Genomic DNA, 26907 nt, shown 5'->3' with positions numbered 1-26907 from the left:
GGTGGAGCTAATTCCTGAAAAGCTAGCTCGTAAAACTAATTTCCCTCATGTGATGAAGTTTTCTATCCATCAATCCATCCATCCATCCATGCTAGTCCTATATCGGCCATTAAAAAAAAAAAAACTCACAATCCATATCCATAATTTGATGTTGTGTCTTAATATCTTTATGTCACGTTGTTATCAAACATACACATTCATATTCATGAAGGAAAAAGAAAAACAAAAAAACCCAACACCATACTGCAAACTCGGTCAGTATGTCCTCACATAAAGCACAAACAATAATGCAGTCACAGAATCACTTCCTGGAGTTAGACTCGGTATGTGCACTCAAGGAACCATCAGTATTGTACTCTATATTGATCAGTGATTAAAGAGATGTCAAAAGGTTTTGAAAAAGAATTGGAATCCACTCTAAGACTGCGAATCATTTCAACCTGTGCAGGCATTTCTAAGACTGCAATTGTGTTTTTCTATGAATGGTAACTGCACCACTCTGAAGTGGTCCACGTCATCCTTCGAGCCTGGTATTGTTCTATGGTGCCACATGCTGACTTGTCCTCCAGAAAGCCCAGTGCGTCTTGTTTGAAGTGAGCTTGGCTCTAGGAAACAACCTCTAGGTTTTGACATCAAAACCAAGAATCAAGCCCCCTAATGGGCACCCCACTGTGGGCTAGAATTAGAGGGAATAACCCCCACCAGCAGGGCTTACGTCTCTAAATTCAGAGGCCTTGGAGGACACGATAGAGGCTGAAGAGCACATCCGATAGGTGAGCGAGTGCACCATAAGGGAGAATGATGTGAGAGAGAGCATGTAACCCATGGGTGGGCAATTAATTTTCCAAAGGGGCGACATAAGAAAAACTGTAACAATTGTTGAGGGCCACATTAATATGATCACACCAGTGTTTCACATTCCATTAATCTATTTTCTGATCCGCTTTATCCTCACACGGGTCGCGGAAGGTGCTGGAGCCTATCCCAGCCGTCACCGGGCAGTAGGCAGGGGACAGCCTGAACCGGTTGCCACCCAATCTCAAGCACACTCAGACGATCAACCATCCACGATCACAGTCACACCTAGGGACAATTTGGAGTGTTCAATCAGCCTGCCATGCATGTTTTTGGAATCTGGGAGTAAACCGAAGTACTGGGAGAAAACCCACGCAGGCACGGGGAGAACATGCAAACTCCACACGGGGAGGCCGGAGATGGAATTGAACCCGGTACCTCTACAGTGTGAGATTGACACGTTAACCACTGGACCACCAGGATGATTGAACCAGCCTTGTAATGAAACAGAAGGAAGTTGTGTTTGAAAGAAAAGAAAATATGGCACTTCAAGCGAGACGCAAGCACATCAATATATACAGTATGTGCTGCTTCTGTATGCATACTGCAAATGATGGCGAACAAAGCAGTTCGCAGGGCGCATGATGGCATCCCTTCATTCGTGCATGTAAGTGTGTGACAGACATGAAACGGGACACAGGGCCTCTGCGGAGACAAACGGCAGTCAGTGCCTGCAGCAAGCTCAGAGCTCACGGGTAACATATACTCACTCCTCGCCGTACCAAAGAGAAAGTGGCACTCGTCAATCCCATCCTGACAAAGCAGCAAAGATAATAGTGGCCTTTGATTTCACACATCTTGCCAATAAAAAGCAAAGGACTTAAGGATCACATCCTATATAGTAGTATAGTTCTGTGAGGCAATAATAATTATGATGCAGTGGGCCTGGTTTACTTATATGCCAAATAGCCACTCTAACGGATTACGCACATCGGTGATAGATGTGTTGCTTGTGCTGCAGCAAGATTGGTGATGTGTAATAGTGGTGGACACCCCCTTTTAAGCTGTGGTCAACAGCAAATCAGAGATGGTTTTATGTATCCCTAAGTGTATTTTTGACACTGAATTAAAAAAAAAAACACCTTGTGTGTGTGTGTGTGTGTGTGTGTTCCCTGTTTTTGTAGCACATCAAGTTTTGGAGTTATTTTCATTTTCTTTATTTTAAGTTTGACCTATAAAAGCTTGTTATTTATAGCTATGCCATTTCAGAAAACAATCCCACCTGTTGCTGAACCAAACCTTTAATTAAAAAAAAAGACAAAATATTACTATATTACCACACATATTATACTACTCTTGTTATACTGTACTACATATATTTTTATGAACATCTGATGTGTTAGAGGAAAAACGCTAGGGCAGATTTGGAATTGGCGCAAAAAAATTATCTCTAAAAGTTTACTTGCATCTCAGATTGAAAGAAAATAAGTAAAAATTGTTGGCCAGTGTAATTTTCCACGTGAAGAATTTGGGAAAGCACCGTAAGTGTGCCAATGTTGGGTAACAATGTCCAAATTATTGACTGATCCAAGTCCATAGAATTTCAATTGAAGAACATTACTCACAAATTTTGTGACTAAGTTACATTGAAAAGACTGGCTTGAAATCATTGAACGTGGACTTTTCTCGAGTCTTGTGAATGTCATTCAAGCAATCTGGAAGAAAAATAAAGCAATATCTTACGTTGCTTATGTGTCGTAAACCAGTTGGGACCGATACACCATGCCTTCTAACACGCCAAAACTGTCAGAGCATGTTTATCTACTCTGTATAAAATGAACAAATACAAATATAATATAGCGGCACTTTAATAAGAATATTGTGCCAATGAATGGTTACATCCTTGGAATACCATTGGTAAAAGAGGCATCTGCTTGCTATTCTACAAATAAGTTGTGGCCTACCTGAGTGTTATGGAAAATAACTATTTAGCAAGCATCTATATGATATTTTTATTGTTTATTGTGACCACCTGTTTTTCACTTGAACATGAGGGTTCTCTGTGATGCCAGAACACGACGACCTTGACTGATAAGTTTACTCAACACAGAAGTACCTCCTTGTTTCTTTTTTTTTTCCAATAGTCACCCATACCCCTGTCTGCATAAGAATCTTCTCATATCTATTTTTCATTTGCAGTCTCTCACAGTGCACACGGTTGTTCTGTTGCACTTGTGTCTATTTGAAGCTTCAAATATTAAGAAATCCAAAAGACAATTTAATTTCTAGACTGTTTTATTTCCACGCCTAGCTGCTAAAAATTCCAAAACATGCCCAACTTTCCTTGCACCATGGCCTGGGCGAGTCAAATTAATGTGGACATATTTTGATGAGCGAAATATAAAACCTAATCTAACTAACCATTGCAGCATTACATTGAACGTCACCGTTGTAATAGTGAAAGCCCGATCTTTTCCAAAAACGCATGGATATTCTTCGCCAGTAAATATCACGACTAAAACACTGTTAGAGCGGACTCACAGCACCAATGTCATCAGCTTCGTAAAATATTTTTTGTCTGTCTCTCTGCATACATTTGATAGCTTTCTGGAAGGAGCTTACAACATGTCGCAACGTCTGTTGTAACTGAATCCAACCATCAAGTGCAATATGTTTCACCTTCACGGGGCGCTGGACTTACGACAGCCTCTGAAATGCATCACACGTTTGCTGCTTTCGGGAGAATGGAGAGAATGTACGGAAAGAATTGGCAGGGAGCGCCCACGTTTTAGGCTTCCTTGAATTCTGCTGCTGTTTTGCACAATCGAGTTTGTGCCCACTACGGAGCTTTTAACCATCACTCAAGTTACAATAACGCCTAGTAACATGAGAGTGTGTGTAGGGTGAACGGGTAAGAGAGGTTTGGACAAATTTTTGACTTCATTACCGGGTCAGCAAACAATTTTTGCATGCATGAGTGTATTCCTAACTATTTTGTGTGGACACGTGTATGTGGGATTAGAAGGGTAAGCGTGAAGGCAAGAGAAAGAGTCTTTCTTGAGGAATAAAAGTAATTTTATATTGGTAGAAAGGTCAGCCGTATACTTGGATGGTATCAAACTGGTAGTGATCACCTTTTGCTGCGTATCTCTGAGGTATTGAGCAGGCACACTCTAATGCCTTTGATATATGGACTACAGGACTCCCTGAAGAGGTCAATGCCATAGCACTTTGTCTCTATGAGCAATGACCCTCTCAAGCTCCATTTAGAAGCTTTATATCTGCCGGAAATACTTCGGGCTGGGCATCGTACCTGAAAGCTAATCAGTGGTGACTTTGCATTTGGGACAAGAGAAGCCATGCCTCACCACATGCTATCAATTTGGAAGATCGTTTTCTTTTCAAGTGGGGATTAGTTTAAAAATTGCAAATGCAATTTCAATAAATTCATGTCTAAATAAATGCATAAATCCTTGTAGTATTTGTTTTGGTAGTAGGTGCCTGTCAGACTTCCTGTTCCTGTCAGATTGTAGTCCAGGGGTATGCTGCCAGTTTATCATTCAATTGCTTTGCCTGATATGTACTGTATGCAACATCAATCATGAAAAAAATATTAAAGGCTGGGGCTGGGCAATTCGGGGGGAAAAAAATCACGATTAGCTGGTTGACTTCCTAGGCTAATCTTAGACCTTGGGTGTTCTTAGACCTTCGTGTGTTCTGTGACATATTGTAGAAATTCGTGTGTTGTGACAATAATTTTTTTTAAATATCTGGAACTCAACTTTAAATTAACTTTAAAGATCAACAACAAAGCAAAAAGTAAAGTAAAAAAAAGTAAAAGTGGTCCGCTTCCCACAACAGTGAAATCTTCAAGTGGAACAGGACTAATTGAATGGAGAAGTCACTTAAGTTGTCGGAGATGACTGTTTATTTTTATTTTTTAGTGTTTCTTCAATACACACAGAAATGGTGAATCGGTCACTGTGTTTATTAATCAAACAGAGCCAGCAGCACAGTTTTGATTCATCTGAAACCTGCCAATAGTTGTCTGCTGAAGAATAAAATGAAAAGTGAAATCACGTGAAGGAAAACTATTGTACCGTATTTGGACCAACTTTTTATCACATGCATTCAGACATAATCACAGTCCATTCGGAGTATATTGATTTGGAACTAACCATCGGTGTGAAATATTGAATACTGTTTTTGAATGTCTGGTGTATTAGAAATGAGCAAATGCTGCAGTATCGTTACAATAATACACTTCTTGTGCTATTCTTCTCCGCCCCTGCCTATTCAATCTCCCGCTTCCTTTCATTTGCCTCTCCATTGTCCTCTCCATTCACTCACCTTTACGCAACCATACCCCTATCCACCTTTCACCACCCCTTTTACAGACTTCGTATTCTGCATTGTGGCTGTGCTGAGTGATTAAGTGGATGCCCTTCAAGCCATGGAGGAGATGGATAGTAAACCCTACCAGCCGCTGTCTAAGGGCCGTCATGAAATGGAGATGTCCTACACCAGTTCGTCTGATGAGAGCGAGGACGGTCACGCTCACCACCGCTCTTACACCTCACGTGAAACCCTGCCTGACTACACACACGAGCTACGCCTCACGCTTGGATCACACCGCGAAAGGCAGAACAACTACAGCCAAGCTCAGCCAGGTATCCCATATGCTCAGGGTATGTATGTATGTACTTGTGAATGCACCCTCAAAGCCTCACAGAAGCCGGATGTATTGGCTCAAAAGGCGGACAGAGATACACACACGTGCCCCACACACTCGCACACTCAGTTTTTTAAAAGGGCCTATGTGAATTCCCGATTAAGAGTCTACAATGAGCCGGAAGGACAGTCGGGAGCAACCAATTACCTCTCTTCCACGGAGGTGATATTTCCCTCCCAAAGCTAAACTGGGTCAGCCCCAAACCTCTTTGGCCTCACCTGGGGTGGAACATCACCCTTCATTACACACAGACACAGGCACACTTGAGGTAGTGCTGATGCATACACACTGAGAAATGTCTTCCCTGCTGGTGACAGGAGGAGAAATGGGCCAGTGCGTGCTGTGATGGATGGCCTTTATGCAGGTCATGTATGGTGTTAAGAGAGAAGCTGTACCTCATCAGGACTGTGCTGCTGTGCAGGGCTCACTGTGATCAATAGATGCACTCTCTGCCACCCTAACATCCTGCTTTCCTGCCACACCATCCCACCATGCTAACCGGCAACATTAGCCAACCGTTTGGACACATGCAGTTCCTGCAATGATCATATTTCAAATACCGCCCACTTTGGATGTTGTCATATTAGTGAAAATATAACCACCCACGATGGCCATCAGTCATCACGGATGTGTGCCAGCATTTGTCGATTTAAGTTTCTTTGCTTTTCCATTATATTAAAAAAAAAAAGTCAGAAAAAGAAAGCAATTACCTTACCATATGATATGTCACTGATGCCGTGTATCACATCATACGGTATGGTGCGAACGACGCCCCCAAAGCAGCCTTTTAAATGTCAATGATGGCTGGTGATATGAAGCACATCTGTTCATCGTTTGGCAACAGAGTTATATAAAGTATGGCCTGCCTAAGTAACCAACTGTTTAGGGGGGGCGACGCCTCCAGTGACATTTTTAATGGATGACAGGGAACAGCCTCTTCATCTAATTCCCAAAGCATATTATTCACTTTGACTGTCATATGAGTCTGCCCTTCTTTTCTATTTCCTGAAGTCACATATACCTTTTGGATATTGTGTTGTTGTCAATTTAATAGTACAACCTCACCCAGTCCGGCAAAGCTACAATAGCTGGCCGTGTTTCCTGTTCAAATCCTGACTCAACTCATCCAGGAGGTCAAAAAGTAACCCAAAAAAAGCTAAGGTTTGTGTTCATGACTCAACTATAAGAAAAAGTGAAAATGGCTTCCAGGGGAGAGTTCCAAGGTGAAAACCGCTGCTGACCAAAAAGTTACTTTTGTTAAAAAGAAAAATAAATAAATAACATAAATCACCCAGTTATCCTCAAGACTCTTGTGAGAATATTCTATCAACTGGCCAGATGAAAGTTCAACTTTTTGGAAGCTGTGGGTCTCGTTGCATCTTTGCCTAAATGTAAAAAGCAGTAAGGATTATACATTGAGCAATTTCTAGCGCACACCAATAATTTGTTTATTCAATCAAATTTAATGAAGAATCACGACCTTGTGAAAAATGATACCCAATTAAATTTACCGAAGCCAGAAACAAATCACTAACTAGTATTATACAATGTTTTTTTGCGGGGGCGGGGAATAGAGTGCTCATGGCATGCAAGCATTTGGAAACTTTGAGTTACCAAAAATTGGTACAAACAGGAATTTTTTGTGTGCCTGTATGTGGGGTAAGACTGTGGAACATTCGACGCCAAAGCATCCGTACCTTAAAGTATTGTTCAGATGTATGGACTCTTCACAATATGAAGAAGGCGGGGCTTAGCATTAACTGCTCATTCACTGGCTCTTTCTTTAACATTGTTCGTATGTGCTTGTTGTTGCGTGCCATGTTGGGATGTGTCATTTCCTTTAACCTTGTTGGTATGGTATGCATTTGTAGTTTACCATGCTGACATTATTTCTATTTCCATTATTGGCATGTAATTATTGCTGACATATTTTAAATGGTGCAGACCGTTATTTCATTTAGCAACTATACTTAATAGGCATCCATTTTCTTAATCTATTGTCTATATTAGTAGGACTTGTACAGGTGTAAGTTAACCATAAGGGATTTAAAAGTTATTATCTATCTATGGCCTGTAATATAAATGTCAGATGGAGGTTGGAGTTTTCTGTTTTCCCAACTTATGTTGAGCAGCACATGTAGAGCGTTTGCTCATGCTAACATGATGAAGTCTTTTTTTTTTCTTTTCTTTTTTTCCTTTTTGTATAAATGTATCACACGGTTGTTTGATTTTGTACAAACATTTTATTTTCCTGCTGGCTTGCTCCAAAAAAAGTCACTCAATTAATCAATCAATCAATCTTTATTATTATTATTTTTATTATTATTATGAGTAGTAGTAGTAGTGGTCGTCGTAGCAGTAGTAGTACTCTTGAGGGCTCTCTGTGAAATACTTCTGGTAAACTATCTTCATCTCTCATTACATTGAATAATAATTGTGCCATTCACTTTGTTCACTGATTGGCGGGGAGACAACATTTACATAAATATTGCTCATGTGCTTATTACAACATGTGTTGAATGAGGCCCAAGCAGATCAGTGTGTCATATTTAAACCTACTTCGGCTTCCTTCATTTAAATTATGGCAGCTGGACAACAAGATGGTGCTGTTTAGAGAGGTTTAAGTGAGTGAATCAAACATAATCAAGTGCAACAAGTCCTCCGCACATTCATTGCGAAAATTGCACCCTTGAACAAACAAGTTGTAAATGCGCTTGTCTCGGTTAGATGGATTGAACTTCAATGAAATGTTGTTGGAGTTTGCATGTTCTCCTTGTGCCTGTGTGGGGTTTCTCCGGGTACTCCAGTTTCCTCCCACGACAAATAATAATTTGCTTGACTCCGCGTGACTCATAGCTATATAATGAAAATTGTCCCTGAAAATTGCGCTCTTCCTTGTTTAATTCCAGAAAGATTGTATAAAAGAGACAACAGGACACACTGACTGTCATCCCATTGGTCAATAGGCCAAAAATGCTGTTTTTTGTCCAGAGGGTTTTCTGTAATTGTATCCCTCCAGAGAATAGTTTCTGTATTTCCTCCTGTATTTCCTCCTCCTATGGTATTTTGTTTCCTTCTAGTTGCAGCAACTACACCATTTGTGATTTTCAGCAATGCAGTTGCTTAGATGAATACATGAGGAAATCCAGAGGGTGGGATACAGGCGTCCATCTTGGACTATATATTTATTGGAGGCACGAAATCATGCTTTCATCTGCAGTCCAGATGGCTTCAGTTGAATTGGCTTGTATTTCATTTAATGCCAAAATTCGTTTTAAATTGCAAAGACTCAATTACTTCCGTATGTAGATTCTTAAAAAAAACAAACAACCAAAGCAATTAAGAAAGTCAACTGACTCAGTTTCATATAAATTCTTCTGCTTCTTCAAAAATGGAAAAATAATAAAATAAGTAGATCTCAACTGAATTGAATTGAGGTGTAACTGGAGAACTAACACAGTTTATCTGATGTTCTCAGATGACAGTATGATTCTTTGAATTGGAGGGCGTTCGAACACCTGAAAGCATGCGAGGCTCAATTTTTCCCTCAGTCTGAGTCAATATTAATAAGGTTTGATCTTTATATGATCTCTTCACCCCACCAAGGAGAATATAGATGAGATCAGAGCTCTGTTTGAGCAGCAGTTCAATACATCTCAAGTTCAATAACACACATCAGGTAGTCAGAACAGTATAGGGCTGCAATGCCAATGGTTCAGGAAAAGCAAGGCTGGCATTTTGACCTCGGAAACTCAAACCTGTCCTCGTAATTGTACAAAGGTATCATATTATATCATATCATATCATATATTATAACCTTCACCCATACAAATTCTCTTTAGTGTATCCAAAGACTCTTTGGGCAACTCATCAAAAAAAAGAAAAAAAATGACAGAGGTCATACATAGACCACGCACAATTCCGAAAGATCATCAATGAAATTGATGTATGATGCCAATCTTTTGACAAAAAGCTTTCAGACGCTAGCCAGCAACTAAAAGAAATACAAATGACAGGAAAGACGGAGTTAGTTTCCGATTTGCAATTGATTCCTTATGTCTGGTAAAGTTTCTACAAGATTCTGCAATGGTTTTGTGCGGAATTCTGTTCATAACAAATCCCAAATAATTGAGAGGGGCACTCCTTAATCTGTGATTTTTAATATTACACATACAGGTTGGTCCAGTATGGTGTCCCAGTGCGTGTTTGCTTTGTCTATTGATGAACACCTGGTCAGCAAAGACGCCGAAGCAAAGAATAAACATACTCCAGTATTAGAGGCTTTGCTGTCTTTAGGTTCTCAATCTGTCTCCCCATCTCCCTTCATTGGATTTAGATTTCTGCAACGCTGCTCAGCTGAGGAGTCCAGACTACGTCCACCAACAGCAACAAAAGCAGCAGCATCAAGAAGACGACGAGGAAGCATTATGCGTTGGACCCACCGCTCACATCCACAGCCGCGGCTACTCCCTGGGCGTCGGTTCCGATGTGGACCCTGAGCCTGATGTGGAACCCTCAGCCGCCCATGGCCTGCAGCACATGTGGATGCGTGGTTTGAAGTCGGAGCAGAGCTCCTGCCTGACAAGCCGCGCCAACTCTGCCCTGTCTCTCACCGACACCGAGCATGACAGGAAATCTGAGCCAGATAACGGTGAGTGATAAAACCTCTTTTCACACTCCGTAAGGAGATTGTCCATCAAAGTCAAAGGAGATAGAACATTTAGCATAGTGCACCTTTGATGGTGCATCACCGTGCGTGTAAGTACCGTGCAGCGTATCCCGAAACCCAGTCATTTTCTTCATAACTGTGTTGTCAATACACCTTCACGTTTCATATTGGAGAGAATGTGAATCCATTTTGAAACTACATAACAACATCAAACAATTTTCATGGCTTGTGTTACAGCCCTCAGCAATCATGACTGAAAACTCTGTTTTCAGACTATTGCTCAAATTCTTCTCCCTTTGAAGGCTGTGGCGAAATGCCGAGTATGGGCTTTTGGTCATTCACCCCCAGCTTTCACCCTAAGGAGGAGTGATGAATCTTTAGGAAATGAAAACACCCACGTTATATGGTTTGGAGAGGATCGAATGTCCACCCACCGAAGGCTGAATCAGATTGGGCTTTAGTTGTTTTTTTTTCTTCTTTATTAATGACAATTAATCATTGGGTCAGGTGTCTTCAGTAACTGGTGACTGTCAATAGCTGATATTTGCCTGAAAGTGAGGGCCTTATCCTGGCAGGAGAGAGACATTGTGAAGTTAAGGTAAAGAAATGAGTCCAACTGGAAAGGAGTTTGGGATTGAGCCAGCTCTCTGTCTTGCACTGGCGGGCTTGGCTGCCTGCAGATGGAGAGTTAGTTAGAGGTGCGCACAAACAAAGACAGAGCTCTCCAACACCTCCCCAAGGGCATTGTCTGTTTATGTGCTGCGAAAAAATGCAATGCATTCAGACGCTGAAGATAACATAAAGGAGAGGGTGGGAATGATGAAAGGGGGAGAAGGGGTGAGACCATGTGAACGAAAATGCTAATGAGGGAATACACACGGCAATGTATGGTATAATTCAAACGCGAATACAAGAGAATGAGGAAAAACAGGAGAGTGAAGCAAAGAGGGCTAAAGGGGGGCAGAGTAAGACAAAAATGATTCAGGAACGGTTTTAGGGTGTGCTTGTTTTTGTTTGAGATGCACCCAAGAGTGCACATTAATGACAGCCTGATTGGAATTGGAGTCTGCATAATGCAAAATCACAAGCGGAAGGCGAGCGAATGAGAGGGAGGGAGTGAAAGTGCTTGCAGCAATACACCGCAAACAATTTGTGATGGCTGTGTGCATATGGACCAAAAATAATTAGCATTTAAGAAGAGGCCCTCCGACTTAATCTGGGGTCAAAAAAGGGAGAACGATAGACAGGCATGCAGAAGCGAAGAGAAAATAAGGATGGAAGTGGCACAGGTGAGAGGAGAGGATTTAAATGTTCAAAGCAATTGGCTTAACTGCTGCGATGCACCATGAAAGCTGGTTTATGTGTGGATTTCACGTGTTCCACGAAGTACTAAATGTCCAGTGCCTTCCTGAACCCGACACATGCCATCTCTTCTATTTCCTTTGACTCCTACTTTACCCCTCTCTCCAAGTGCTATCTGTTACTTGGCAACCTTTATTCCTCTGCTATCATTAATTCTCATGCACTTCCTGTCCATCTCACTGTGACACGTGGCCAGGTGTGTCCATGCGTGGCACCCTCTAATAGGAAATACATTATGGATGTCACACTTCTCTCTGCAACAAAGTCTAATACCCTCTCTGCTCACATCGATAATACAAGCAAGACTAAGTGGCTAAAATAAATAAACAAATGAAAAAATAAATAAATACAAATATTTTGGTTGGGAACGAGCTGGTATCAAAAAGCTGCTCCCGAAACAAAAGTGCATTTTGAGTCAGACACACCTTGCCATCCCTTGGTCTTCAAAGCGCGTCCCTCTTCCAAATCTATTAATGATGTCAGCGTAAAACTGGCAGAAATCCATTTGGTCCTTGTCTGATTGAAGGTGGCAAGTCAATTTTGTCAGCGAATGTGTTGTCGGTGCATGTGTTATGAGGAAAACAGAGAGACGAAACGGAAAGATTAAGTTTTAAGATTCAATACATGCCTGCCTGTATTCTTTTATTCATATGTGATTTAAAAAAAGATAAGGCAATCTTTGTGTGTGCGTGCGTGTGTGTGTGTGTGTGTGTGTGTGTGTGTGTGTAGTTGTAGTGGGTGTGTGTGTGGAGTTGTAGTGGGTGTCCAAGTGTAACTCCTCCCCATGAGAATGACTGTAGGCATACCAGAGCATCTGTCAAGCCTGCTGACAAACTCGTGAAAATATCAACCTCTCCGTATTGATGACTGAGAGTGCAATGTTAGAGTTTAGGAGATTGGCAGTACAAAAGACAAAGTAAGGTTCAGCTGGAGTTTATCACTGACACTCTCACAGGCACATGCGCACAGCACGCACAATGTTATGACCAGAGGAAAGCCTACAAGGCTGATTGTTGAACCATCAAATTTGGGTTTGACCGTGATTCACTTTGGCCCAACAACAATTCAACAGCCGCATCTGTTTACATCACAAAGAAACCTTGAGGCACTCATTTCACTGTTTTGAAATTCAAAATTCCAACTTCAAAAACACAATGCTAAAAAATAAAATAAAATAATGAAAGTCACATGGTTTCAGCGTTGTATCATACATTTCGTTTAAATACCTGATACTGGAATGCGAGGCGAGGTTTGCAGACTGTGGCGACATCCCCTAGCCCTCTAATTTGCGCATGTGAGCAATTGCACACAGCTCTCACCCTCTCGGCGCACACTGCGATGCTGGTGCGCATCTCACACACACACACACACACGCACACACACACACACACACACACACTAATTCTACACTCATTCGTAAATTCAACACCAGTTTAATTAATCTACAAACAGGACACCACACCATTCCGACTTCCCTTACAGTTTTAGTTTCAGTAGCACAACCGAGGATGCACACTCAGTTGTTCTATTATGATTTGAGGCATACATTGACACATATAGACTCACCCTCAGTCGTGATGAGACGCTGCAAATGACGCTGATTGCTCCATTCAGAGAATCTAAACGGGCCCCTTAAATGAAGCTTTTTTGCGTGTTTCAGGAGTCAGGTGGCTAGAAATATGTGTATTATTGAATGGCATATTTTCCATTATTGGAATTTAATGACTAGCATGCTTAAAATAACCTTCTTCCGAGCCGCTTGATCCTCACTAGGGTCGCGGGGGGTGCTGGAGCCTATCTCAGCTGTCTTTGGCCAGTAGGCGGGAGACACCCTAAATCGGTTGCCAGCCAATCACACAGAAACAAACAACCAACCACGCCCACACTCACACCAAGGGACAATTTAGAGTGTTCAATCAGCGTTCCACGCATGTTTTTGGAATGTGGGAGGAAACCGGAGCACCCGGAGAAAACCCACGCAGACCCGGGGAGAACATGCAAACTCCACACAGGGAGGCCGGAGCTGGAATCGAACCTGGTACCTCTGCACTGTGAAGCCGACGTGCTAACCACTGGACTACCGGGCCGCCCTTAAAATGACCTATTTGCTCAAATAAAACTAACAAACCGGGGCTATTTTATTTGTATCACAAATCTCCATTCAATGATATGTTGTATCTTGACATATACTGTAGTTGGTTTGAATTTTTTTTCACAATGTCCGATGTTGGTCACCGTGCTCCAAGGAATGCTTGTGAAATTTGTGTTCATGCTCAGACATATTGAGATTTAGAGGGAACATTGATCCACGCACAAATCCATATTCACACCCTAACGATCAAGTGTTTCCAGTAAAACATATTTAAGATAATGATGTTTTTGTTCAAAATAAATACTTAAATCATATTTTATTAAAAACAGGTTTGCAATAAAAAATAATTGTAGCCCGATAAATGAGATGCCATTTTATTGAACGTCCACAGGTAGATTAATTCCTAGGCACCGAACGGCTACTGTAAAAATCAATTCCATTTGAGTTACATGTACATTGAATGACAACACAATCTAAATGTAAATGTCATTTACATATCGCTGGCATCAGGTGGAATCCTTGTCCCTCCATATTATCACTTTTCAGGAGACCCCCACAACGGCAATTTGTTCAACTATTAACATTGCATCGTCAATAAGTGCAAGCTATTTTCAACGCTTTCAATTGGCCAATAATATGTAAAAATGACCTTGCCAAAGGTACAGATTTGTGAAAAATATTAAATTGACCAATTTGTTACATAGAGGGATTTGGCGCAACCACAGAATTTGTTTAATTTGTGACCAGTATGTGTCATATGAGGCATACCATCTTAAACTGGCTCAGCTTTCATCCACCGTCACCCACTGCAGCAGACACCAACTCTTATTGAAAACTTGGAGTAGACACAACTACAGTGTTTGCCGAATGCAGTAAAAATAGAAATAGCACACGTATCATAAAAGTGAGGAAAATTTGGGTAAAAAAAACACCTTCAAGAAATTACTTTCATCACTAAAAGATAGATTCATGAGGAAAACCACAATGTACAGCCACTAGTACTTACCATGGGTTGTCAGTGAAATGCATGTCACATGAGAGTTCAAGAGAAAAATAATGTGAGAGGTCAGTTAGATTTAATGCCAGCGGATTGAAATCATGTGACGTGGAAGCAAAATATGACTCTGAAATTCAGGTTACAGCACTCACCAAATGAAATGCCAATTAAATGGCCGTTTTTTTCATTCTCCATTCCCTCAAGGTCAATGTCGGTCTTAATGGACTCGCCTTTGGTTTTACCTTTTTGCGCTGACACCGTGGCATGGTGCAGGCCACCTCCTGGCATGAACACACTGTTCTTTTTATGCTTCTTCCTCTGAGCAGTGAAATTATAAAACACCTGCGAATCCTGTCATGTTAAAGGATCTCTCAAATATCAACGCAATTACCTTGGTTTGAGTAAGCACTAAATTCGGATTGGCTTCCGCCTCCATTATTCCCTTTTCAAATTTGACTTCTCTCTCCTATTTGCTTGATCCTGCCAAATTAATATACTTGATATATTTTAGTGTTCCACTTCAGACATAGATTGCAGATAATGGTTGGAGGAAATGGGTTTTGAAATTGCTTCCACTATTTAGCATTCCCAGGTTACCAATCGCATCAAATGAAGGCAGTAGCAGTAAAAAGGATGGCTTATTTTGACATATTTCAAGTCGCATTCTTTGTGTCATTGGGTAAAAAGATCACAACTGAAAATTTAACTTTGCAAAATTCTAGAATGATTCATATTTATTTAATACACTCATAAGATTCAACCTTGTTCAAATATATTTCAAGTGCATTTTAGTTCACTTCAGAGAACATTTTGCTGCGTGTTCAGGTTGAACATAGCAATTTTCCACTAAGAGCAACAACAAACAACCCATAACAAACTCAGATATAAAATACAGACACTGTTTGTGTTACAAACAGTGCAGTTAGCTATCCGACCAATCCTTTTCTGTGTCTCGCTAATCCTGTTGAAACTCATGAACTGGTTGCCAGTCATTCACCAGGCCCATATTGGGACAGACAACCTTTGTCAAATGTGATACTGTTCAACTGTTTAAGGCAGAAAGTCATCTAAATTATCCACAAATGAAAACAATCTGAAAAAGAAAGATAAGGCATAAGAATACACAACCATAATTCCCATACTGAAAAGCTACAATTATAATCATAATAAGGGTTGATCATGATTGATGGCAACAAAAAAGTATGGATTCAAGGTGAAACTTGCTTCGGGGCTTTTAACTAAATATTTGTGTAACTCTATATACAGAATTTGAGAAGGTTCACTTTAGCGGTTGATTGCCATGTCCATGACACAGGAACTCTAAATCAGGGCTTTATTGATACTTTATTAGTTCAGTCGTCCTTTAACATGCGACAGTGAACATATGGGGTTACAAAAGTCCAGCTATTGTTTAGTGACTACCATTTTTATTTGATATTTTTCCATCCTGCTCAAAGATGGAGGACTACCATACCAAAAGATTCCAAAGATGGGTATGAACAGCAAGGTGCAGCCTAAGCCTAACCTTGAGGAAAATGCACGCTCAGTAAGAGAAAGAAAGTTCACAGCAAAATATTTATCCAAAAGTTTTGACAAATCCAGGATCATTTGCTCCCATCTAAACAAAATCTAAACTAAAATGCTGTGGAAATCCTTTTGTACGTTTCTCCTGACTGATACCTTTGAAAGATGAGATCGCTCTGATGATTTACGAAGCTCTCTGCAAATCAGAGCATGTGGTTTTATGATGTGACTGCACGAATGTCAGTAATAACCTACTAGAACATTGGAACTTTATTTCGGGTTCAATAAAATGACAGTTCAGATGCACTCGAAATGGTAGGTTTAAGATGACTCCCATTAAACATCACTCTGAATGTGACTGGTTAATTCTGAACACAGGTACATCCTCACTTACAACAATATGTGCACACTTTTGTATTGTATTGGTTTGTTTATTGTGTTGGTTTGTTTATTGAACATAAAACATAAAACATATACAGTAATAATTTATAATAAGGTAGATAAAATAGTAAAAAGAAAGAAATCAGTCTTCATTCAACACAGTTAATATGTTCAAGGGAGTAGGAAGAAGTAAAAAACATATCTAGTCCTACCCCGTTATGTGTTTATATCTAATAAATGATTTTTACATCAATCAGAAAAGAAAAAAAGTAAGGAGAAAGAAGTCTCCATTCAGGCTCATACTTTACCCTTAACCGTGATATTTTTACAACTTTTGGTTTGTATCGGGATTATATACATCCACACCCTGGCACTTCCTTGGTTTTGTAGAGGATCCCTACGGTTTTGGCTATTTTTCTTTTTACGTTATCTATATGTGGATTCCAACATAGTTTTGAGTCTATTACTAATCCGAGAAACTTGGTTTCATACGGTCTTTCTATCTCAATTGAGTTTACCATAATTTTAGCTTGGTGTTTTACTGGTCTTGTGCCCAAAACAATTAACTTCATTTTTTTCAGGTTAAGTGAAATTTATTTCTGTTGAACGAGTTTTTTAATTTGTTTAATTCGTTTTCTACGGTTGTCAGGAGCTATTTCAGATTTATTCCAGAACAGTAGAAAGTTGTATCATCAGCAAATAGGACTGTTTTGAGACCTTGCAGATATCATTTATATATAAGATGAATAGTTTTGGACCAAGCACTGACCCCTGAGGAACTCCATGAGTGATTTACAGTTGATTTGTTTTTTTATTGTTGAGCTGCACGTACTGATATCTGTTTTCTAAATAACTTTTTATCCATTTCTAAGCTACACCTGTAATGCCATATATTTCTAGTTTTTTCAATAATATACTGTGATCTATTGTGTCAAAAGCTTTTTTTAGATCTAGGAAAACCCAAACAGTAAATTCTTTGTTGTCTATATTAGTGGCTATTGCTTCCACAAACTCCATAACTGCCATTGAGGTGGTCCATTTTTCCCTGAAGGCATATTGATTCTCACTTAACAGTACATCGTTTTGTATAAAGCTATCAAGTCTGCGAGAAAATAGTTTTTCTTATTTTTTTGAAAATTGTGGTAGTAGTGATATTGGTCTATAATTTGTAAACATATGTCTTTCTCCACTTTTATAGATTGGAATAACTTTAGCAATTTTCATATTTGATAGAAAGATACCAGCTTTGAATGACAGGTTGCATATGTGCGTGAAAGGTCACACTACATATTCTATAATCTGCTTTATTATTGATATATCAATATTAAAACAATCAGTTGACTTTTTATATTTAAAGGTTTTTATAATATTTTATACTTCTTGTTTTACAGCAGTAAGGAACATCGTGGAGGAGTTTTTTAATCTACGTATCTATCTATTTTAAACAAGTTTGTTGGATCAGGAATTTGTTCTGCTAGGTTACTGCCGATGTTGACAAATTACTCATTAAATTCAGTTGCTATTTCTGCAGTTTTTTTCCAGAATAGTATTTTTGCCTTTGATAAAATACTCTGGATAATCATTTTTTAAGGACTATTTCTGATTACTTGGTTAAGTATTTTCCATATTTCTTGTGTGTTACTTTTATTCTGCTCTAACAGTGCATGGTAATGATCTCTTTTACTGGTTCTTATAATATTTACTAGTTTATTTTTATAGGTCTTATATATTTTTTCTGCTTCTTCAGTTCTCAATTTTAAAAACAATTTACATCAATTGTTTTTCTTTTTACATGCGTTTTCTATGCCTTTCGTTATCCATGGCTTACTTGGTTTTATACTTTTTGGAGACTTTAGTTAATGGAAAATGTTTATCATATAAGGAGATTATGGTAGACTGAAATACTTCAAATGCTGAATTTGGGTCTTGAAAGTGTCAATACATTATCCTGGTGTCCTATAGATGCAACTTATGATGATATTTGATGCCTTTTTATTATGTATTTCAATGGTTAGACATTCCATTAGGTTTTCTATTAAATGCAGTAAAATCGAGAGACTGACAAATATAAGTGCTTTGTCTACATATATTGCAACCCCCCCTCCTTTTTTGTTTTCCCTATTAGTTGCAAACATTTCATAACCTATTTCCATTTCTGTTGTTTTATCTTCATCAAGGCAAGTTTCTGATATGGCAATTATTTTAAATTTATTGAATTTAGTCAGGTATTCTTTGATTTTTCTGAAGTTTTTATAGAGACTTCTACTGTTTAAGTGTATTACTGAAAGTGCATTTTCCAATTTTATATTGGTGTTAAATTGTTCATCCAGGTAATGGTCATAGTTTGTTACCCTTTGTTTGTGCTTGAAGAAGTTATTGTCTGGGTCCAAATTGTTAACAGGATCGAATGGCTTATAGTCAATATCTTCAAAGGGTTGGAAGTCCATGTTTTTGGGATGTGAATTTCCCGCTCCCACGCGGTCGTCGCTGGCTCCCTCGCAATCGTCGTTGGTTCCCTCGCTGTCGTCGCTCGCTCTCTCGCTGTCATCTCTCACTTGTTCAGTGTTTATGCCATCTCTTTTTTTTCTTAACATCCCTCGGCCCTTAACTTTCTTTTCCAAATTTGGCTATGCAGGTTACAGGTCATATTCATGGTGGATTTTACATTTGTCCAGGAGTAATATCTCACAAATACCATCCATTTGAGCAGGTGTGTGTCGAGGTTTTCTATCTGCTGTAATTTATTTTTAAATTTAGATTTTTGTTTATTGTTAAAACAAAAAACCTACAAAATCAACTGTAATTCTCAAATATGCCAGAGGTGGTTGTCGAACAGACATGATGCAATGAGGCTTTTTGTTTCTCATGGCAGAGGTGGTCAATTTACAAAATTTACTAAATAATATATTTTTTTAATTTGATAAAGATGTCCAGAACATTTTTTTAGCAATGCTGCGTATGAATTACAGAACATTACACAGAGAAGACATAGAAATAAAACCTGAAAACTGACCTTACAGTTCATGAGCAAGCACACGGCTTGAAGAGAGAGCGCAAAGATCATAAAAGGCTTGTTGGTGAGCAAGTGTCGGACAGACATTACAAATGAATTAATTAATTCATTAATTATGTGGTAGTATTTGGTGAAATAAGAAGAGAGAAATTACGCAGCATGTCAGTTGGGAATCTGATGTTCCCGATTTCACTTCTTTATGGCACAATTCTAAGAATTATTCAGATGACAGACTTCTAATTAGCCAGAGAGGGAATTACAAATATTTCATGGAAGCGCTCTTATCCGGAAATGTCAGATAAGTCTCGTTAAGCATTGTGAATGAGAAGGATTTCATGTGTTTCTCCTTCCTCTGATGTTTGAAGACACAAATCTTCTTTTGGCATCACTGTGGTAGTGCTAAGCCATTTTGAGTTGTGAATCCGCAATGCCCTCAGAGATAAAGACATTCCCAGATGTGCCAATCAAACCTGACGTGCTCCTGTTCCATATCTTTTAACTAGCCCAGCAATTTTGTGCATCTGTGCCTAGGTGAGTGGCAGTCTAAGTGGCAACAGCAGACAAACGGCCACATGCACAAACTCCCTTTTTGCCTTCTCAAGACCCTGGGGGTGGGGTTGCGGTAATGGATTTGTCTATTAGCTCGTAAAGAACATTGCTCAGTGCCATATCGATCATCTGAGCTGTAACGTTTAGGGTCTTTAAGTTGTAGAGTTGATCTAGTGGTACACAGACTCCCCTGGCTATTTTACTAGAGTGAGAGATGATCAACTTAACCCCGGTGCCACGCTTGGCCAGAGGAAACACTATAAACCCGTCCACCGGAGCCAGAAACCCTTTTTATTGAACCTGCCGATCGGGCATCCAGCAGAAGCTGCAGCACTTCTGTGAATCAGCCATATGTTGGATTGTAGCTGGGTTTTGACTCTTTGCTTCTTTAATGGTGGTCACAGGACATAGTTAGCCATGTTGGCAAGCTGTCAGAAACATGGACAAAACCCCACGGTCCTAATGATGGCCCTTTACAGTCCACCGGCCCAAAGGAAGAGTTATTGGACCGCACTGCCGCTTGATGGGCAGTGCTTGGCTTTTGTGTTCATGTGTGAGAAAAGGACAGAGTCTTTTTGGTACCCCCCTCTCACTCCTCCCTCCCATCTTGCCATCCCTGTGTGTGTGTGTGTGTGTGTGTGTGTGTGTGTGTGTGTGTGTGTGTGTGCGTGTGTGTGTGTGTGTGTGTTCTTGTACTCACTACATTGTGAGGACCGGTGTGAGTTTTTAACCAACGGAGTGAGGACATTTTGACGAAGTGAGGACATTTTGGCCGGTCCTCACTTTGACACCCTCTAAATCAACTCCAAAGTGTCCAAAACGGGTACCCTGTGCTTTTCCCCAAAGGTCCCCAGAATGGGTCCATGTTGAGAATTTTTCGCCGGGAATTCACACCCTTTTTGCTCTCTACTGCAGCTTCTGTCGAAATTCAGTACTGCACCAACTTCACACTTTTTGCTCTCTACTGCAGCTCGTGTCAAAATTTGGTACTGCAACAATTTCACACTTTTTGCTCTCTACTTCAACTAGTGTCGAAATTTGGTACTGGACCAAAATTATAAATGACAAATCCCCTTGCTGCTCTTTGAAGAGCCACCTTGAGAAATAGTTATTTAAGATAAGATATCCTTTATTCGTCCCACACTGGGGAAATTTACAGCCTCCAGCAGCAAGAATGTATGTAGAAAGAAGAAAGAGAAAAAAACAACATCTTTCAATTAAATGCAATATGAACACAAAATGGATAAATTGCAGTACTACTTACAATTTTCCTTCACATCATTTAATTATTATTATGATTGTTATTTTTTATTCATCAGCCTGACAGCAGTCGGTAGGAACGAGCGTCGGTATCTCTCCTTGCAGCGCGGGTGTAACAGTCTCTGGCTGAAGGAGCTACCAAGTGCTGTCAGGGCGGGTTGGAGGGGGTGGGAGGGACTGGCCATCATAGCTTTTTTTGTTGTTTTTCAAAGACCTTTACAAGTTATGTGAATTCAATTTTTTTGTGAGGAATGTATTTTATTGAATGTGTTTGTTCTGAGTTTGTGTTGGACTCCTATTATTTCCATGTGATTTGGTTAAATGTATCCGATTAAAATTGGAAATGCAATTAATAATAACAGTACCCAAATTAAGTAAAGCCTCAGTCCTACCCAAAATCCACCATCATTTTTGCAAAACTTTAATTGTATTCAATAGAACGCAATGAAGGGACATAGTATTTTTTTCTTGTCTACATTACATTTTACATTGTCTAGATCCAAAAGTACTGTACTTAAACAAGTAGAAAAATGTATTACATCACAAAAGAGAGGTTCGAGGCTCGTTAAAGCCACTTTTCATCAGTTGTTTTTGTTGAGGCACAAATAAACGTTGCATTTAGCATAATTTTAAACTGTCTGACCATTACAATTGGACAAAGAAAATAACACTTTAAAACGATCTGACATTTGTATCTCTTCAATGTGTACACATACAGTGAACAACTGTGACATCAGCTCAATGAAATGTAGAGTGAAACTGAAATGAACAGATTTAAACACTAACCTCGTGTACATAAATACAACACAAATCATCTGGTACTAAACAAAGACATAAATGCAGCTCGAAGTGTGACAAACAACGATAAACAAGGCGTTTTCGCGATTCTTTCACATGCTAATTAGCTCGCTAGCACCGACCTAGCATCGTCGCTATGTTGTTAGCATTCATTTAGCATCATCGCTATGTCGTTAGCAGTACTCTGAGCTAGCGAGTTTCAATGACAACAATTGAAGAAAAACGATCTCCGAAACACATTTCTAAATAATTCTAAGCACAAGCAGACTTACAGCCATTGCTTTCGAAGGTGAAACGAAAGGAATATAACTCAGGAGGACCAGTTGCAACGACCACAATCGGGCTTTCTGGAACGATTAGTCTGCTACCAACACGGCGTCTGCTACCCACAATGCACCGCGATAACTAAATGAATATTCTAAACACGATTTCTATTAATGAAATGGCCCGAAACTTTTATTGTGGGCAGAACACTTACATACAGGAGTTTATGAATAAAATGTGTGCGAGAATTGAAAGCCGTTGAGAGACGGCATCGTGTTTGCACATGGTGGCCAACTCCTGCTGAGTGCACCAAGCCGAATTAATCAAATATCTTATCATAAAATAACTTATCATGGGGCTTGACAATAGGATGGCACATATTTTTATTTTATTGGATGGATTCTGGAGTTGGTGTGAATTCACAAATACTGCGAGAATTCAGCTTGCAGGCATGGTTTTCCTTAGAAGAGGCTGTGAATCAGTTGCCAAATGTCTGCATGACAAATGTTCCCTCTAAATTGTGCTCGTGAGCAATTTCGCGTAGCTCTCGTGCTCCCAGCCGCACACGGTGATGCTGGCGCGCACAATGCGCAGCTGCAGGCAACATTGAAGGGGTGTTCACAGGGCACACATTTGCTCCGGCCCTGCACCGATGTATTTTGTTGCGATATATTTTGCACCGCAGCAAAATGTGTGGAGCGTTCACACGAACAAAGCCGCTGAGCATGTCAGCACCGGCACAGCGTCGTGCAGCCCCACTTGCGTTCACACGGCAGTTTCTGCAGCGGAGCAAAACGACAGAAAACAAATGAGCTGTCGTGTTGTTGTTTTTTTTAAACGTATACACAACTCAAGGACTACTGGACAGGCACGTCCTTCTCCTTCTCGGTCTCCGTGCCTTCTGCTCGAGAGTGACTGCCCCCGAAAAACGCAAATCAACGATGACTTCAATGACACTCAGAAAAGCAAACACGTAATGCGCCAAACAGAAAATCAGAGAGGAAATCACAAAATAAATTATATGGGGGTGGGGGGTTGTGAGCACACAACAAAGGAACAAACTACACAAACAACTCCGAGACAGTCCAGTCTCCTACAAAAGGAAAGATGTTACCAGCTAAGTCTTGTGTCGTTATTAAACAAACACATGCAGTCCGACAGAGCGTGAAAGCAACGCATTCTCGCCGTACGTAAACTCTTCACAAGCATTTGCTAGGGAGCAAATTTAACCCAGTTGCGTTCACACGTGCAAATTTACATCGGTGCTGCTGCGCAAACGAGCTTTTGCTCCGGAGCAAATTTTTAAACCACCTCCCTGTGGTGGATCAAATTTGGTCCGGTGTAAGCTGTTTTCTGGGGCTACACCGGAGCTAATTTGCACGCGTGAACGCTCTACTGGGGCAGCCCCGGTGTAGCACCGGACCAAATTTTGCCGTGTGAACACCCCTTGAGACCGCTTAATTCACGAAAACCATATGTGGACATAGTTTACGAGCCCCTTAAATGAGCCTCTTTGTTTGTTTAAACCTCTTTCACACTTTTCGGTGGACAGGAGACTAGAAATGTTTGTGTTTAACTAAATGACATGCTTTGCATGATTAATGAGTAGGCAGTGTGGGACCATATTGCTACAGGTTGTATTGAGACTTGATTATTCTTGAAAAGACCCATGCTAAAATAAAAGTAACGAATGAGGGCTGGTATATATGTAACAACTCTCTATTCAGTGGTTTGATTTTTGCTTGTTTTGTAACATATCTGCTTCATGTAACTTGTGATCTCAGGTTTTAGACAGGTGTAACGCTTGTTTGATTTTGCTCACCGTGGTCCAAGTAATACTCAGGCAGTTTGTGTGAATGCTATTACAAATGGAAAATTAGAAGAAATATTGCTCATGACCTTGCTGCACGTCCACACGAATGACTCAAACTTAAATACTGTGGAATATTGCATGTTTCAAGTATGCCGACTCTAATCAGAATTTGAAAATGCTAGCTTAAAGCTCTTCTCATGGTCTCACCACCCGTGGGAGGGGTCAAAGGGGTCAGGCGGCAGCCAAAGGCGGGGACCCTGGCGGTCCGATCCTCGGCTGCAGAAGCTAGCTCTTGGGACATGGAATGTCACCTCTCTGGCAGGGAAGGAGCCCGAACTGGTGTGTGAGGCAGAGAAGTTCCGACTGGATATAGTCGGACTTGCCTCCACACACAGCCTAGGTTCTGGACAGCTGAGCAACGCTGTCTTGGGTGGTGATCGAGGGGAGGTCAAGTTTGAGATAGTGAGTGATTGGAAAGAAAAGCCACCAGCTGTTATAGGTCTCAAAGGTCGCAAAGAGCCCTCATTTTGTGACTACTCTTGTTATAATGTATTTTGTTCATATACCTGTACTGTATACTGCCGTTTTTGTGTTATTTGTGTTGTTGGGGCATATATTTTTGCATTTGACTGCATGTGTTCTTACACATGTATTTTGTTAACATACTTGCATGTTCATAAAGGACGTGTACCATAGTCATGTCCCACATAAGGAAATTCTGTTATCAAGACTGATTGAGCAACGCAACCATGATTTCTACTAAAGAATACTTACTGTTGTTACTTACTGGATGCAAATCATAATGATCCAGTTGAAATGTCCAAATCAGAATGAAACAAATTGGATATGCTGGGAACACTTCTGCAATACAGTACCTAACTCATTTTTTCTTGCAAAGCGTTGTGGCTGGCTTCTGCGCAGCTCTGCTAATTGAAATGTAAACAAACTCATGTCTGGGGGGAGGGGTGCTGCAAAAACTTCGTTTTGGAGCAGGTAACAGCCGCTCCCCTTCATGGACAATGATTAAGTCAATTATCAAAGTTCCCACAGCCTTTGTGAACTTTGAGGTCTGCTGTGAAGGCGAGCATGATAAATTTTGAGCAACATCTACATACAGTATTTGAGTAACTAGGCTCACCAATGTCACATACTCCGCGCACACACAGTATATTTAAACTGACTTACAATTTTACAATTGTTTTTAAAGCAACATAATTCCAGCTCCGGCCTCCCTGTGTGGAGTTTGCATGTTCTCCCCGGGCCTGCGTGGGTTTTCTCCGGGTGCTCCGGCTTCCTCCCACATTCCAAAACTATGCATGGCAGGCTGATTGAAGCACTAAATTGTCCCTAGGTGTGAGTGTGAGTGCGAATGGTTGTTCGTCTCTGTGTGCCCTGCGATTGGCTGGCAACCGATTCAGGGTGTCCCCCGCCTACTGCCCGGAGACAGCTGGGATAGGCTCCAGCACCCCCCGCGACCCTAGTGAGGATCAAGCGGTTAGGAAGATGAATGAATGAATGAATGAATTCCAAACTCTAATATGGAATTTAGATGAAACAATTATTTACTTATTGAATGCAAGTCATATTTTCCAGTTTCAATGTCCAAAGCTGAATGAAATAAATTGGATATTCTGGGGACACTTCTGCAATACAGTACCTAACTCATTTTTTTCTTGCAAAGGTTGTGGCTGGCTTCTGCGCAGCTCTGCTAATTGAAATGTAAACAAACTCATGTCTGGGGGGGGGGGGGGGGTGCTGCAAAAACTTCGTTTTGGAGCAGGTAACAGCCGCTCCTCTTCATGGCCAATGACTAAGTCAATTATCAAAATTGCCACAGCCTTTTTGAACTTTGAGGTCTGCTGTGAAGGCGAGCATGATAAATTTTGAGCAACATCTACATACAGTATTTGAGTAACGAGGATCACCAATGTCACATACTCCTAAAATAATTACAGCAAATAAAATTATATATATGTTCACAAACACAACCGCACACACAGTATATTTAAACTGACTTAAAAATTTACAATTGTTTTTAAAGCAACATAATTCCAAACTCTAATATGGAATTTAATCGTTTCTTGGTTTCTTGGAATTGGAATTCTTTACTTATTGAATGCAAGTCATATTTTCCAGTTTCAATGTCCAAAGCAGAATAAAATGAATTGGATTTTCTGAGGCCCTCCGTGAGTCGTCACCTTACCGTGGTGGAGGGGTTTGTGTGTCCCAATGATCCTAGAAGCTAAGTTGTCTGGGGCTTTATGCCCCTGGCAGGGTCACCCATGGCAAACAGGTTCTAGGTGAGGGGCCAGACAAAGCACGGCTCAAAGACCCCAATGATGAATACAATAAATGGATCTAGGTTTCCCTTGCCCGGACGCGGGTCACCGGGGCCCCCCTCTGGAGCCAAGCCTGGAGGTGGGGCTCGTTGGCAGGCGCCTGGTGGCCGGGCCTACACCCATGGGGCCCGGCCGGGCACAGCCCGAAGAGGCAATGTGGGTCCCCCTTCCCATGGGCTCACCACCCATGAGAGGGGCCAAAGGGGTCGGGTGCAATGTGAGCTGGGCGGCAGCCAAAGGCGGGGACCCTGGCGGTCCGATCCTCGGCTGCAGAAGCTAGCTCTTGGGACATGGAATGTCACCTCTCTGGCAGGGAAGG

General features: G+C 40.7%; 1 protein-coding gene across 3 annotated transcripts in view; it reads left to right on the top strand.

Annotated features, from left to right (window-relative positions):
* tenm1 (teneurin transmembrane protein 1) overlaps positions 1-26907 on the top strand; it is a 203797-nt gene that overhangs the window by 15510 nt on the left and 161380 nt on the right. For 2 of the 3 annotated variants that reach the window (XM_052057442.1, XM_052057432.1), the window contains 2 exons: positions 5193-5483; positions 9864-10178. In XM_052057442.1, the coding sequence (XP_051913402.1) occupies positions 5249-5483; positions 9864-10178 (550 nt within the window). In that variant the 5' untranslated portion in view covers positions 5193-5248. The remainder of the gene's footprint in view (positions 1-5192; positions 5484-9863; positions 10179-26907) is intronic. The other variant, XM_052057450.1, reaches the window with a different exon arrangement.

Source organism: Hippocampus zosterae, chromosome 1, assembly GCF_025434085.1.
Source record: "Hippocampus zosterae strain Florida chromosome 1, ASM2543408v3, whole genome shotgun sequence".
Classification (NCBI taxonomy): Eukaryota; Metazoa; Chordata; class Actinopteri; order Syngnathiformes; family Syngnathidae; genus Hippocampus; species Hippocampus zosterae.
The sequence above is the reverse complement of the archived record's forward strand: the minus strand, read 5'-3'. Positions and strand labels throughout refer to the sequence as shown.